The 14723-nt window shown below is 47.7% G+C and overlaps 1 protein-coding gene across 1 annotated transcript; it reads left to right on the forward strand.

The window, feature by feature from the left end:
• The first annotated feature begins 1949 nt into the window (after positions 1-1949).
• Positions 1950-13275, forward strand: SCCPDH (saccharopine dehydrogenase (putative)). Its single transcript, XM_086627988.1, has 12 exons — positions 1950-2157; positions 2310-2422; positions 3301-3381; positions 3859-3988; positions 5593-5642; positions 7439-7569; positions 8086-8203; positions 9392-9511; positions 9624-9680; positions 10214-10325; positions 12153-12234; positions 12699-13275. The coding sequence occupies exons 1-12, from the start codon at positions 1950-1952 to the stop codon at positions 12802-12804; spliced, it is 1308 nt and encodes a 435-aa protein (XP_086484114.1). The 3' UTR covers positions 12805-13275.
• Positions 13276-14723: the final 1448 nt, after the last annotated feature.

Genomic DNA, 14723 nt, shown 5'->3' on the forward strand with positions numbered 1-14723 from the left:
TTATGGTTGCAATGTGTTTTCAAAGCTTTTGCAAAGAAGAGAGATTGGAAGACCAAAGGCAGTGGCCTCAAAGAAAACAGACTTTACTTTGAGAATTAGTGGCAGAGGAGAAAAATTGAATGTAAGAGGAAAGCAGCTCAGAGGATTTCAACAGTATTATAAGCACAGATGGAAATTATCCCAGTGTGTAGGAAGGACGGGAAGATGGTAAGAGAAGAGCTTGACTAATGAGATGTTCTGTGACCTCAAACACAAGAAACTGGTTTTGCAGGGTTGCTCTGTAACTCAGATCAACAAAATGATCTGTATGAAAAAAGAACACAATAACTGTCTTTGTCCTTCCCTCCCCCACTCTTTGTTTTTTGTTAGACTGAGTTGTTTCACTCACACAGCTGATAGTGTAGGCCTAGTTGATGCTGATGCTTAGAGGTGAGGATCTCCTGCTGCCTTGGAGATTAGATGTTTGGAATGTATTCAGAAAGGACAGACATCTTCAGTACAAATCTGAGACGGGAAAAGACTGGCGAGGCAGCAGTGATTTGAAAAAGCCTCCAAAGCGGAACAGATCATGAGCTGCAGGTGCATCAACAATACGACACTTGCAGAAAAAAAAAAGGCAAATGTTAGGGGCATGTAGAAACGGGGGTAAATTCTGGCACATCACGTAACCTTCTCAATCGATTTAGCACTGGCAATGTGAATGTGAGGCCTAGTAGTAGACACTAGATTTCAAGAAAAATGTAAACCAGCTGAGTTCAGAGGAAAATAGGAAAAACGTATGTATGAAGTGGCCTGTGAGGAAAGACCAAAAAGAATTAGTGCTTTTTAATCAAGGGAAGAGTGAGGAGATGCATGGAAGTTTCCAGCTTTGCAGCATCTTTTTTATATACTCCTCGGGATTAAACCTTTTACCAATGTCCTCCAGAAACTGTAGAAATAGTATGGGGCTGAAACTACAGCATGTGGAGATCTAGCTTCTTGTCTCCAGCCATACATACAGCAAAGTGAAGGAGGAGATTTGCCTGGGGAGGTGTGTGAAAGTGTTTATCACTAGAGGTTTTAAAACAGGTCAGACAGGAATTTGTCCGGAAGGGTTTAGATGTCGCAGGTGCTCACTGGGAGAAATGGCCAGCAAGCAGGATTCACAAGGTTGCTTTCTGTGAGCCTCTGGAATCCAGGTGAGCAGCCTCGCCAGGAAAAGGCCGGAAAAGCAATCGTGAATGCTCCCTACTGTCGTGGCTTTGCGGAGTCATGGCTTCTCCCCACCGCAAGGAGAACTTCAAATTTGGTGTTATTCGGCTTTTGTTGTTGAGCGAAACATAAACATTTGCTGTAGTTGTAGGGGAAACAGTGTTTCCTTTTACTTCCAGGTAATTAAGGTTTTCTTTTTGATCAGTAAGTCCTCAACTCCTCTCTATGACCAGTGCTGAAATGCTTATGGCAATAACTCAAACTAATGAGCTGTGCTCATCAGGATAGAAAGAATCTGCTCCAGGACCAGTAACGATGGCCTCTCTCTACAAACGTTGCTTCAACTGCTGGGCTCCAAAACCTCTTGGTCCTATCTTAGTACACTTTTATCTGCTCAAGGAACGTCAAAAATGCTCCGAGGCCCTGAGAGATGGCACCCTTCCCGCTTTGCTTAGCTGCTGGAATCAGAGCAAAGGTTATTTCTCCCCCGCCGCGAACGGAGGGCTGAACCGCCGCTGTCACTGGCGCTACGCGGCAGCGGCTGAGGGCGGGCGTTGGGGGCGGGGCGGGGCCGTGCCACCGCCGGTGCCCGGCAGGCCCGGTGCCCAGCCCGGGGGGCAGCGCCGCGGGAGCCGCCCGGCGAGCGCACGTCGCGCGCCGCCAACGCCGGGAGGGGCGGGGCCTGGGCGGGGCCGAGCGGTACCGGCTGCTGCCCGGCGTTGAGCGGCAGTGCGGCGGCTCGATCGGCGTTTTTCCCCATGGCTGGCGGCGGCGGGGTCGGGGCGCCCGAGCGGCCCTACGAGCTGGTGGTGTTCGGGGCCTCGGGCTTCACCGGCCAGTTCGTGGTGGAGGAGGTGGCGCGGACCGCGGCCGGCGGGGAGCTGCGCGGCGCCTTGCGCTGGGCCGTGGCCGGGCGGAGCCGGGAGAAGCTGCAGGCGGTGCTGGAGCGGGCGGCCGAGAGGCTGGGTACGGGCTGCGGCCGGGGGCCGTGTGGGAGCCGCCGGCGGGCGGGTGCGAGGGGAAGGTCGGTGTCGGGGCGGCGGCGGCGGCGGCGGCTCGGCCCGGGGAGGGAAGAGGCGCGGCGGGCGCTGTCGGTGACGGCGGTCTCCGGTGCGCAGGGATGGCGGCGCTCGGGGCGGAGGTCGGCGTGCTGCTGTGCGATGTGGGCGACGCCGCCTCGCTGGCCGCCATGGCGAGGCAGACCCGGCTGGTGCTCAGCTGCGTGGGCCCGGTGAGTGCGGGGAGGCGGGCGGTGCTCCCGCGGCTGCCGGCAGAGCCCGGGGCGGGTGCGGCCGGGCTCCCCGCTCCTCGGGGCAGGCAGAGCTGCGACGGCTACCGGGAAACCTGCCGCTGGGCTGCGGCATTTCAGGAGCCGTCCCGGTGAAACGTGGCTCTTTGAAACGGAACCAAAAGCGCACCCGTGTACCGTCCTCGCCTGCGGATTTCCCACCACGGTCTCGGGTGCTGCGATCCACGGACGAGCCTCGCTGAAATGCAGCAGGGTTGGGGGGTTTGTGTGTTGCAGGTCCTTCCCAGGCAGCGTAAGAAACTGGCCGCGAAGCGGGGAGGAGCTCTGGGTTGGGCCAAAACGCTGGAAGTGGTGCTGGGGTCGAACCTAGAGCTGGAAAAGAAGCCCGTGGACTCGCCGATTGAAGTTCTCGGCCCCTTTAAAATTTGCAGCGGCGATATTTCCAGCGCATTCAGAGGGGATCGAAGTAGGGGAGCTGGAAGTTGGGTCGTGGCCATGTCTTTGAGATGAAGAGTATTTAAGTAGGGACTGTGCTGGTACCGTGAGTGCAAAAAGCCTAAAGTGAGATGAGAGAGACTAAATTGGCCTTGCTGATCTTACTGTACGAGGAACACAGTGGAGCAGTCTGTGCAGCAAACTGCGTTATCCGCGCTGGAGTTTGTTACGCTGTTTCCTCACCCCCCCCCCCCCCCAATGCAAGTACTGTAGTACTCGTACTATTCCATTTTTGTCCCACTTAGCAAATCAGTAGCCGTCAAGTGCATATTTTTATTGTAGATAGGTCTGTTAGATGAAGCGTGTTGGGTGAGCTGTGATGTGTGGGGTTTACTTCGTTATGTGTGTGTTCTTTCCGTCTCTAGTATAGATTCTTTGGAGAGCCTGTGGTAGAAGCTTGTGTTGAAAATGGTGCAAGCTGCATTGACATCTCTGGAGAACCCCAGGTATGTGACAGCCAAAGAATGCTGCCTTCTCTCAAGGATCTGTTAAAGGAGTATTTGTTTGGTGTGTTTCACCTTTCTGCTGATGTCTTTGACCGTGAAGGCGATTTCTGCCTCCTGATCTACAATGTGAAGGTGCGTTAATTATTTTAAAGCACATTAATGTGGCTTAGTTGTAGAGTTTTCTTACTTTCAGACCAGTGCCTCTGGGGTTCTCTCTGGAAATGCAGATTTTTTGAATTGTGCTTCAAGTCTCAGTTGTGGTTCTCTGTAGGACTGTCGTGTCGATGACGTTTCTTTGCCCTGCTGTGAGGCTTTCATACCACAGAACAGGAATACTGTGTGTCTGTCTGAAAGACTCTTGTGAGTGGTTTGAAGTAGGTAGGGTGCCGTGATATGACAGCCAAGCACTGACGGCTCATATTGGCTACGGCCAAATACAGAGTTCTGCCTAAAGTGTTTGTTGTGACTGTGTTTTAGTTTCTGGAAGGAATGTACCTGAAGTACCACGAAAGAGCTGCGGAAAAGGGAGTGTATATCATTGGAAGCTGTGGCTTTGACTCTATACCAGCGGATATGGGAGTACTGTACACCAGGGACAAGCTGAAAGGTGAGTCAGTTACTAAGTGTGACCTATGCTGCAAAAGAAAAGCCGGTGATGCTTTCATCCGGTTTCCTCAAGCAGCAATGCTTACGTGGAAACTCTTGCGGCCTCTCTCTTTGCCTGCCTTTACCAGCTGACGGGTTTCAGCCCAAGCTGGTAGACAGAAATTTGGAAGTAAATCATACTGCTGTTAGATGGGAGAAGATCGGTCATTAGGGAGAGGGGGGATTCCAGGTAGTGTTACTCACTGCGAGAACAGAACCGTCGGTTGTCAGCGGCGGGCTGCTCAGCCAGCGTGTGGCCGTCCCGAGGCAAGCCTCAGCACAGTGCCTCTGGAGCAGTGAGGATCTGGTAGGGACGAGGCAGTGGGGCCAGGAAGGCTGCAGGAAAGGGATAGCAAATGAGTGGGTAATGGGGTCTCGTAAACTTTCTCTTTCTGCCACCAGCCCTGGGAAGCTGTTGTAGGAGCGTTAAGTAGATAGATGGTGCTATACAATGCCTTTTCCTTTAAGAGCAGCTAGACAGTAACTGGAAGAGGATAAATACATTTGCAAAAAGATGTGAGACGATTTAATTCTGTGCAAATAGTACTTGACCGTAACTTCAGACAAGGCTACTTCGTTCATCAGGTCCGACTTTCAGGTGGAAGGGCCGATAAGAGTAACCAAATGTTTTGCTTTTGTGTACTATTAAAGCTGCTGTTAAGTGGGATTGCTTTGCCTTGGAGCATATCATCAGCTTTCAGCTTAAGAAAACTCATTCTGGATCTGACTGGAGGGGGAGGAGGGGCATGGAGATGAGTATCTGCTTGCTCCTGGGGTTATAATTTTATGTCTGATACTTGTTTTGAATAAAGATGTCTTTAATCTTGTCCTATTTTGACTGTATGGGTTTGTCTCCTTGTCTGCCCAGTTGCTGGCTACATTGAAATTTGCCCATGCAAGTTCAGTTTTACAATCTCAGAAGGAGCCGAGCAAAGCAGGACAGAGCAGAATTTGGAGGAGCTGTTTTGTTTTGGTGTTCATCCCAACAGAGCATTCCTTGCAAAACATGAGCTCTGCTAAAATTAAATGTTTTTAGGATATCTTGTGTGGTTTGGGTTTTTTGTGGGTTTGTATTCTTTTTCTTTCTAGTGAAGGTGTACCAAAATCCGTAAGTCCATCTCGGTTTTCACAGCCTACGTCATCCTTCATTTTGAAACTTGGAGGAAAACTAACTGTGGCTCTTAATGTGCTTTTCCTTTTTTTCTTTGGTTACTTACAGTATCTCGTTAACTAGATAAGACAGATGGCAAATTTAGTGAGCAAAGAGAATATCAGCGACCCTTATTGAAGGGCTTGACGTAAGAAATTTGGTACTTGCTAACTCAAATAACTGTGGAACTTAATCTCAGTTTATTTTACTTTGAGACGAAGACGCGACTCTGCCTTTTCAAGTAATAACGTCAGTGGCCTGCTGTTTGAGTGCACCAGGGCGTACTCTGGCTTTGTGAACTAATGCCATACTGCCTGTATGTGGGCAGTTGGACTAGAGGATGATTGTAGGTCCGTTCCAGCTGAAGTAGTCTGTTCTGTTCTATATACCAAGTCATGTTTTCTCCTTCCTTAAAGGTACCTTAACTGCTGTTGAAAGTTTCCTGACAGTGAAATTTGGGCCTGAGGTTAGTTGGTTTCTGCCTTCTTGGAAACTCAGCGGTATTTGTGGTAACGTCACCGTAGCCTGTTAGAATAATGTCTATGTCGTGACATTCATTCATAATGAACACATTCATAATGATATATTATGTATAATACATACATAATATATATTGTATATTAATATATTATATTGTTAATATATAGTATATAATACATACGTAATATATGGTCTATCACATTATATAATATGATATATTATGTATCATACATGCATACATACATCATTATATTATGTATAATACATACATAATGAAACATTGACAATGTCGTGACATTCATTCAGACCAAGGAACGAGCTGGCAGTTCTTTGATGATAAGTCTAAGAATTCTGTTCTTTGGGAGCTAATAGAAGTATCCCAAGGAAACAGCCTTTTGTAAGGTTCATTCGCACAGGCTGTCTACCTAAGGTTTGCTGTGTCAAGCTGTTTCAAGAAAGACTAGTTTTGCAGAAATGTGGGAAGGATTCGTACCCCAGTAAACTACATCAGATAGATAGTGGGCTGCTGGTAATCCTAGTGTTTGGCCGTTGGGTTTTTTTTTGGTCTGGGGGTGGGGGGAGGTGTGTTTCAATATACTTTAATGGACGTAATCATAACATGTATGTGTAATAATTGCAACAATGTGCAATAAAAGAAATAATTCTAAGGTCATTCTTAAAATAACACAATGGTGACCCGAACCAAGCTGGTGTTGGTTCCCAGCAATCGAACATACTGCTTCTCCTGTCCTGGCACCCATCTTGACAGATGGGGCCCAAGTCACAGGCTGTTCTTACGAATATCTGGAGGAGCAGAGGAAGCCCATGGAATGGGGGAGTAATACCTATCTGTTCAAGGAGATGGGATAGTAGTTAATGAGGATGTAGAAATCTGTACGTCAGGTATAAAGATTGTTTAAGTTTGTAGTATAAGTTGCAAGTGTTGGTAAGAAGGGATTTTGGTAATGAGAATAAAGTATGGTGGGATGGTTAGAAGAGACAGAGAGATGGATATGTCTATATTTTAAATTATGTGGGACCTGAGCATGATGCATATCGTATGGAATAAGGAGATTGTTTTGGGTCTGCCTGAGATGGAGTTCGTTTTCCCCCTAGCAGCCCTCACAGTGCTGCGCTTTGTATTGATAGCTAGAAGAATGTTGACAGCACACCGGTGTTTTGGCCGCTGCTGAGCAGTGCGTGCACAGCATCAAGGCTGTCTCTCCAACGCTCCCTGCTTGGCACTCCACCCCCCCAGTAGGCTGAGGTGTTCAAGATCCTGGGAGGGGTCAGAGCCAGGATAGCTGTCCCAAACTGACGGAAGGGATATTCCATACTGTATGACATCTGCTTAGCAATGAAAGCGAAGAGAAGGGAGGAGTGGTGGAGGGCCTTTGTTGTCACGATGCTTGTCTTCTGGAGCAACTGCTATGCGTATTGAAGCTCTGCTTCCTGGGAGGTGGCTGGGCATCACCTGCTGATGGGAAGTAGAGAATAAATGTTTTACGTTCCTTTGCTTCCGTGTGTGACATTTGCTTTTGCTTTATAAAACTGCCTTTACCTTGACCTGTCCTCCTGAGGAGGGGAGTGATGGAGAGGCTTGATGGGCGCTGGGCATTCAGCCAAGGTCAACCCACCACATTTCAATATACTTTAATGCACGTAATCGTAATATGTATTTGTAGTCATGTATGATACATGCAAGAATTCTGGGTCGTTATTAAAATAATACATGCAGCCTTGAGACACTGAATTAATTACTGTTTCATGGTATGTCACCAGGGTTCTTGTGCACATGATGGCACCTGGAAGTCAGCTGTTTATGGCCTTGCGGATCAAGACAACCTGAGGAAGCTTCGAAAAAAGATAGGATATGCCCCTGTTCCAATAGTTGGTGCAAAACTTAAAAGAAGGTATAAGAAGAGTAAGATGTGAAACATGCTGTCTTCTAACATAGTTTTAACTACTAAAAAGATGCATTTAGGGCTTTAGTATAACATGATCACGTAGGTGCTCATCTAGTAGAACTGAAGATAAGTTCAGTTTTACTGATTTGTTTGTATTTTACTGACAAAAGAACATGTCCCAGCATTTACTGGGTCTCAAAGCTAGCTTGTTCTAAGAGACTTTTAGTGACATGGCAAACCTTTGAGTTGGATATCAGAAAGGATCGGTGAAATGGAAAAAAGAAATGTGAGGAGAATGTTATTTTGATTGTCAAATTCATCCTTGCTATAGTGCTTGGAATTTTGAATTGAGGCAGGGATAAATTGAACTAGTTCGCTTTCAGTGAAAAGAGATAATACCTTAAAAACGCTTGGGAACAAGCCATATTGGTGGGGCTGTTGTGATCAGTTTCTTTCAGTTTGTGTGACTGACTTTTTTTCTGCCTTGCTTTGTGTGTTTGTTTTTTTTTTTCCCATTCCCAGAGGACTTGTGTTTTACAATCAGGAATTCAAACAGTACTCCATTCCATTCATGGGATCTGATGGATCTGTTGTGAAACGATCTCAGCGTTATTTTCACACAGAGTTGCAGGAAACACCTGTAAGTTACTGTTATTAGTATACTATGTCTTTATTACCATTTTCAGCGAATCTTTCCTTTATATAATAACTGTTCTTAGTGCAGATCTGTATAGTAGGGTTTCTGTAGTTAGGGCAAGAGCAGTGAACTGCAATGCACTTTGGCTTCTGAAAAGAAGGCGGCTTGTTCTGTTCAAGCAGCTTCCACCTTTGGAAGCTGCTTGACGTGATGTGGTCCAGGTTCTTCTGGGTGCACGGGCCTGTTTCCTACTGCTTGATACTCTGCCTGATGAGCTTGCTTATTGCTGCTAGTGTGACAGTTACGAGAGTCTCTTGTAAAGTTCTCATGCTGTCTGATTTCTGGGTATGTATTTGTACGGGATGGAAGCCTTCAGTCTCAGAAATATTTGAAAGGTAGGCTTCATGATTTTCAGGATTGATAAATACATGAAGTTCTGTTCCGGTGCAGAGGCTTTTTCTGCTCTATCGGTACAGCTTCTGAAAGCATTGTAATTGTAGCCTGTGTAAATATAGTGAGGTCAGGATAGTGTAGTACCCATTCTGATAAAGAAGTCATATGTATGCTGCTCATTTCTATCTGGAGATGTCTTAGACGCTTGGGTCAGTGGTGTGCAGAGTAAAGGCAATGTGAAATGGTGGTTGTGGAAAAGATGTTTAGCTTTTGTTTTCCATGGTTTCCTTTTTTCCGTGGAGAGACCAGCACCAACACTCTGTATAACAGCTACACAGAATCACAGGCATCAGTTAAGAAGTGAAGGTGAGATAGTGCCCTAAAAATATACTTGGAAACTACTAATGAGAGTGGCTTGCTATTGCTGCTCCAGTATTCTAACTTTAAGGCCTCAGTTTCTCTTAAACTAAAGCACAAAGAGGAGGAAAGAAGATCGCAAGAAAAAAGCCTGAAACCAGATACCAAAACACATCTTTCTTTAAAGTTTTCCACTCTTGTTTACTGTGCTCGCTCCCTCGCCATTCAGCAGTTATATTGTCTTCTCACAAGGAATTACGAAGTGAAGCATTATTCAGAGAGTTGTTTAGAACTAAGACAGATGTTTAAGGCCCTATTTAAACAGCTATCTATTGTATCAAACAATTGCGTGCTAATTTGGGGGTAGATTTATTTTTAGAAATTAATCGATGCAAACATTTAAACGTAAATTCTACCACTGAAAATACATTTTTGCCTCAGGTGCAGTATGGTGCGTATGTCAACATAGGTGGTCTTGGCTCTGTTATCAAGCTGATGTTTGCTGGCATTTTATTTCTTCTTCTTGTGAAGTTTAGCTTTGGAAGAAATCTTCTGACAAAAGTAAGTGTTCAAAACACAAACGAATTAAGTGTGTGGAGATTTTTTCCCCTCTAGTTTACTGTTGGTCTATTTTTTGATCTTTCTTTGTCGCCTCCCCCCTCTTACTATGTAGTACCCGGAATTTTTCTCTGCTGGACGCTTCACAAAGAAAGGACCAACCCAGAAACAGGTAACCAGCTGCTTTCCATCACAGTTTTTGAATAAACTTGTTATTGTAATGATGGAATAGTAACCTAGAGTCAACTGCTTAGTCTCAAAGAAATAATTTCTAAATGCACGTCGTGTGTGCCCGTTCAGATAGCTTTGACTATTTAAATAATCTCGCCTTCTGTTATTAGACATCGAAGTATATGGATCTCATAGGAGAAACAATGGATCGTCTCACTGGGTCTGATGTATTTACATGGATGGCTCAGAGCGCTCAGTCACAGATGATGACCGAGGGAGACTGAGCAGCAAAAACGCGGGACTGAAAGCACTGAGAGAGTTAACGGACTTCAGAACAATAAGGGTTCCAACAAAGTGGAAGTGATTAAAAATTGAGATGAGCTTGTACCTTTTAAGCCGTAACTCAAAATAACTACTCTCTGGGTTAGGTGGATCCTAGTATTTGGCGTAACGGATAATTGTATCTACTCCTTGTGCTTGTCTGATGTGAGTGAGTTCCTGTTTTGGTGACCACACTTGTCTTGTCCACTACAGATGGATGGAACCTCTTTCACAATGACTTTTTTTGGTGAGGGTTACAGTGAGGGGCAAGATCCCCAGAACGGCAAGCCAAATGTAAAGATCTGCACCGAAGTGAAAGGACCAGGTATGTATGTTAGTAGCAGCTACCTGCTTTTGGCTCACATTCCCTACTCTATAATACGTTTACGGTTCCACTGCTGGAACGCTTGCAACATGGACCAAGTCAGCACCCTTTAGCGAGGATGACCATGGATACCAGCATTCGTTGTGACCTGTTTTTTGAAATGGCCGATTCATTTGTGTTCTGGTCGTTATCTTTCCTTCTGACTTGCCCAGTTCACGTTTTCATTATGCAGAGTAGAGCAGTTAGAGAGAGTGCTTTAAGGATATTTTTCAGTTATTACAGCCTGGACTCATTTCTTGTTTATTTCCAGTCCCCCGTGAGTGAACTTTTAACAGATCTGGCATGGTATTGTTTCTAGCTAGAATGTACTTCTGTTCAGAACATTCCTTTAGGAGAAGGCACCTGAAGTAAAGTCTGGAGACAGCAAGATTGTGTATTCAGAAAGAAGTTAATGAAGCATAGCTTCTTTAAATAGCTAGAGAGGTAACTACAGATAGGAGCAGCCTCACATTCACAAGCCCTGGTCCTCATGGGGGACTTCAACCACCCCCATATCTGTTGGGGGGACAACACAGCAGGGCATAAGCAATCCAGGAGGTTCCTGAAATGCACCCTCAGCAAGTTTGCTGATGACACCGAGCTGTGTAGTGTGGTTGACACACTGAAGGGAAGGGATGCCATCCAGAGGGACCTTAACAGGCTGGAGAGATGGGCCTATGGGAACCTCATGAAGTTCAACAAGGCCAAGTGCAAGGTCCTGCACATGGGTCGGGGCAATCTCAAGCACAAGTACAGGCTGGGCGGAGAATGGATTGAGAGCAGCCCTGAGAAAAAAGGACTTGGGGGTGTTGGTTGATAAGAAGATTGACATGAGCTGGCAATGTGCGCTTGCACTGTATCCTGGGCCGCATCCAAAGAAGTGTAGCCAGAAGGTTGAGGGAGGTGGTTCTGCCCCTCTTCTCTGCTCTTGTGAGACCCCACCTGGAATACTGTGTTCAGCTGTGGGGCCCCCAACATCAGAAGGACATGGAGCTGTTGGAGCGAGTCCAGAGGAGGGCCACAAAGATGATCCGAGGGCTGGAGAACCCCTCCTATGAAGACAGGCTGAGAGAGCTGGGATTGTTCAGCCTGGAGAAGAGTAGGCTCCGGAGATATGACCTAGCAGCCTTCCAGTACCTAAGGGGGCCTGCAAGAAAGCTGGAGAGGGACTTTTTGCAAGGGCATGTAGTGATAAGACAAGAGGCAATGGCTTTAAACTGAAAGGGGATAGATTTCGGTAAGATCTAAGGAAGAAATTCTTCCCTCTGAGAGTGGTGAGGCACTGGAACAGGTTGCCCGGAGAAGTTGTGGACGCTCCATCCCTGGAAATGTTCAAGGCCAGGTTGGATGGGGCTTTGAGCAACCTGGTGTAGTGGAAGGTGTCCCTGCCCACAGCTAGGGGATCGGAACTAGATGATCTTTAAGGTCCCTTCCAACTCAAACCATTCTATGATTCTACGTAGCTTAATGCAACAGACGCAGCCTGAATTTAAGCAGAGAATGGGGAAAGCCCTTGCTGTAGAGGAAAGCCCTCTGTCACCATGAGGTGATTGCTTATGGTGGTTGTGTGGTTATAGGTCTCTCTTTCAAGCAGTATTTGTGCAGATTACCTCTTAAGGACTTCACCAGTTACCTGGGAGAATTACCAGGTAAAAAAGCTCTTCTGAAACGGGGAAGGCTGTTTCATTGCCAATGAGATTATTCTTCAGCATGCTGTAGGTAGGAGCAAGATGACATTTCAACACACTGTATGTTGGTTTTGAGAGTTGTTTGTTGTTTTTTTGGCAGAGCCTGGCTATGTTGCTACACCAATCATAATGGTTCAAGCAGCTGTATCTCTCCTGGAAGATGCAGCGTGTCTGCCTAAACAGTAAGTATTTTCCCATGCGGCACACCTGATCTCCTGGGAAACTATTGTGTGCGTATGTTTCTCTTGGAAAATACAGATCTCATAATGCTGTGGCTTTCTGTGTTATCTCACCCAAATGGCTGTGCAAAGGAGATACTTCACCACTAGCTGCTTTGAAGCCACTACCTCTTCATGTGCCTTTCAATTTGAAAAGAGGTAGTCACAGGATTTTAGTAATGCTTTTGCAGCATCTGTTCCATTAGTGACTATCTTTTCACTTAATGGAATGGTTTCTATGAGTTGGCTGGATGCAGAAAGGAACCTATGAATATAACCAGCTTGCCAAACTCCTCACATGCTCTGCTGTGGGACAAAGTGGCTTTTTCTTTCTTTCTCAGGCAGGGAAAGACGTCTTTGAGTTCAGAAAAAGGTGTCACTCCATCACTGTGCCACTAATGTTTTTCTCCTTTGATTTTCATTAACAGGGGTGGTGTATATTCTCCGGGAGCTGCCTTCTCCAAAACAAAACTGATTGATCGCCTCAACAAACACGGTGTTGAGTTCTCTGTCATTAGCAAGCCTGAAGTCTGAAGTGAAACCAAACCTGTGTAAACTAACACCTTTCCCGGGTCTAACTCCAATAAACCTCGTTTGGCTGTAAAAGCCTAATCAGAAAGTAGTTTCACTCTGCTATTGTTTACGGCAGAAACAGAAGAAAAATTCACTTAAAAGGTCTAATACTACTTGCCTACAGCGAGAAACCCATAAAGAGCACCGAGTTTTAACTCACAAGCATATTAAATCAGGGATTTATCAGGGACTAGTTTTAGAATTTTGTTTAATCTCTAAGTTACTACTTACTGCAACCACTGTGGCACCTGCTTCACAGTTAACCCCAGCCTCCTGCCCTGGCCCCATTCCCAGACTCCTAAAGCAGGCTCGCTCTGGATAACAGGCATCTTAGCAGATGGAAGCACTGGTTACTCCTCATGCTGTCTCTTTGTGGTGGTGTTACTTTGAAAGCCTTCGTGCCCCTCGTGAAATAAAAGAGCAGTTGTTGTTTCTGAGAGCTTAAGGAATAGTTTTGTGTTTTTCCTGGGTTATTAACAAGATGGTCTGACTCTGTGCTGCTGTCTTAAGGCGTGCTGAATCTAATCCTTAGCAGCGCGCCCGCAGTAAACTGCGCCGAAAAAGCAGAGGAGAGCACACGCAGAGCCGGCTTTGCCAGTACGACCATCCCGGCGGCGGGGCCGCGGCCGGGCGCAGCCGGAAGAAGCCGCGGGAGGAGCCGGAGCGGGCGGCCGAGAGGCGGGTCCGGGCTGCGGCCGGGGGCCGTGTGGGAGCCGCCGGCGGGCGGGTGCGAGGGGAAGGGCTGAGGGGCGAAGCGCGGGAAGCGCCTCGGTCGGTGTCCGGGCGGCGGCGGCGGCTCGGCCCGGGCAGGGAAGAGGCGCGGCGGGCGCTGTCGGTGGCGGCGGTCTCCGGTGCGCAGGGAAGGCGGCGCTCGGGGCGGAGGTCGGCGTGCTGCTGTGCTATGTGGGCGACGCCGCCTCGGTGGCCGCCGCCGCCTCGCTGGCCGCCATGGCGAGGCAGACCCGGCTGGTGCTCAGCTGCGTGGGCCCGGTGAGTGCGGGGAGGCGGGCGGTGCTCCCGCGGCTGCCGGCAGAGCCCGAGGCGGGTGCGGCCGGGCTCCCCGCTCCTCGGGGCAGGCAGAGCTGCGACGGCTACCGGGAAACTGGGATTCACTGGGCTATAAATAGCCTCAGGGAGGGCAACGACACCGAGAACGAGCTGAGGAAGGCTATTGTTCCCGCCTAACGAGGGGACAACTGCTGCAGTTTACAGCTCCTCGGACGGGATTTGAAGTGCTTCACCTTATCAAGGAGTCATGGTGGCGTCTGGAGGAGGAAAAATGTGCTTTCAGCACCCACTCAAAGGGATATTGGTGTTTAGGTCACAGGCTGTGAGGAATGTCATAGTTTATCCTTGGTAGCTGGGAGCAATCCTGAGGATGGCTGCGTGAGGTGCGAGCAGGTTGATGACCTGCTAAGCCGGGTGGCAAAGCTCCAGGATGGATGAGGCCCTCAAGGCCAGGCTGGATGAGGCCCTGAGCAACCTGATCTAGTTGGAGATATCCCTGTTCCTTGCAGGGGGGTTGGACTAGATGACCTTTGAATGTCCCTTCCAGCCCTAACGATTCTATGATTCTATGAAGTGTTGGAGCTCAGGGAGGAAGTGAGCAGGTTAAGAATAATTAGGGAAAGCGAGAGGGATATTGACAACTTCCATAATCTGGTTGTGGCAGAGCAGAAAGAAGAAGTGGAGAGGTTAAAGGGGATCAGGGAACGTGAGGAATTAGGGGACAGGGAGCAATGGCACAAGGTCCCTGCTCGGCGTGGCAAGCGCAATTGCCTGGCAATTCCCTCGCCCCCCCAGGTGTCCTTATGTAACAGGTACAGTGCTCTGCGAGGGGAACTGGATGACAGGGAGGGTGATGGTTGTCCCTGCTTGGA

This window comes from Tauraco erythrolophus, chromosome 2 (assembly GCF_009769465.1).
Source record: "Tauraco erythrolophus isolate bTauEry1 chromosome 2, bTauEry1.pri, whole genome shotgun sequence".
In the NCBI taxonomy this organism is placed as follows: domain Eukaryota; kingdom Metazoa; phylum Chordata; class Aves; order Musophagiformes; family Musophagidae; genus Tauraco; species Tauraco erythrolophus.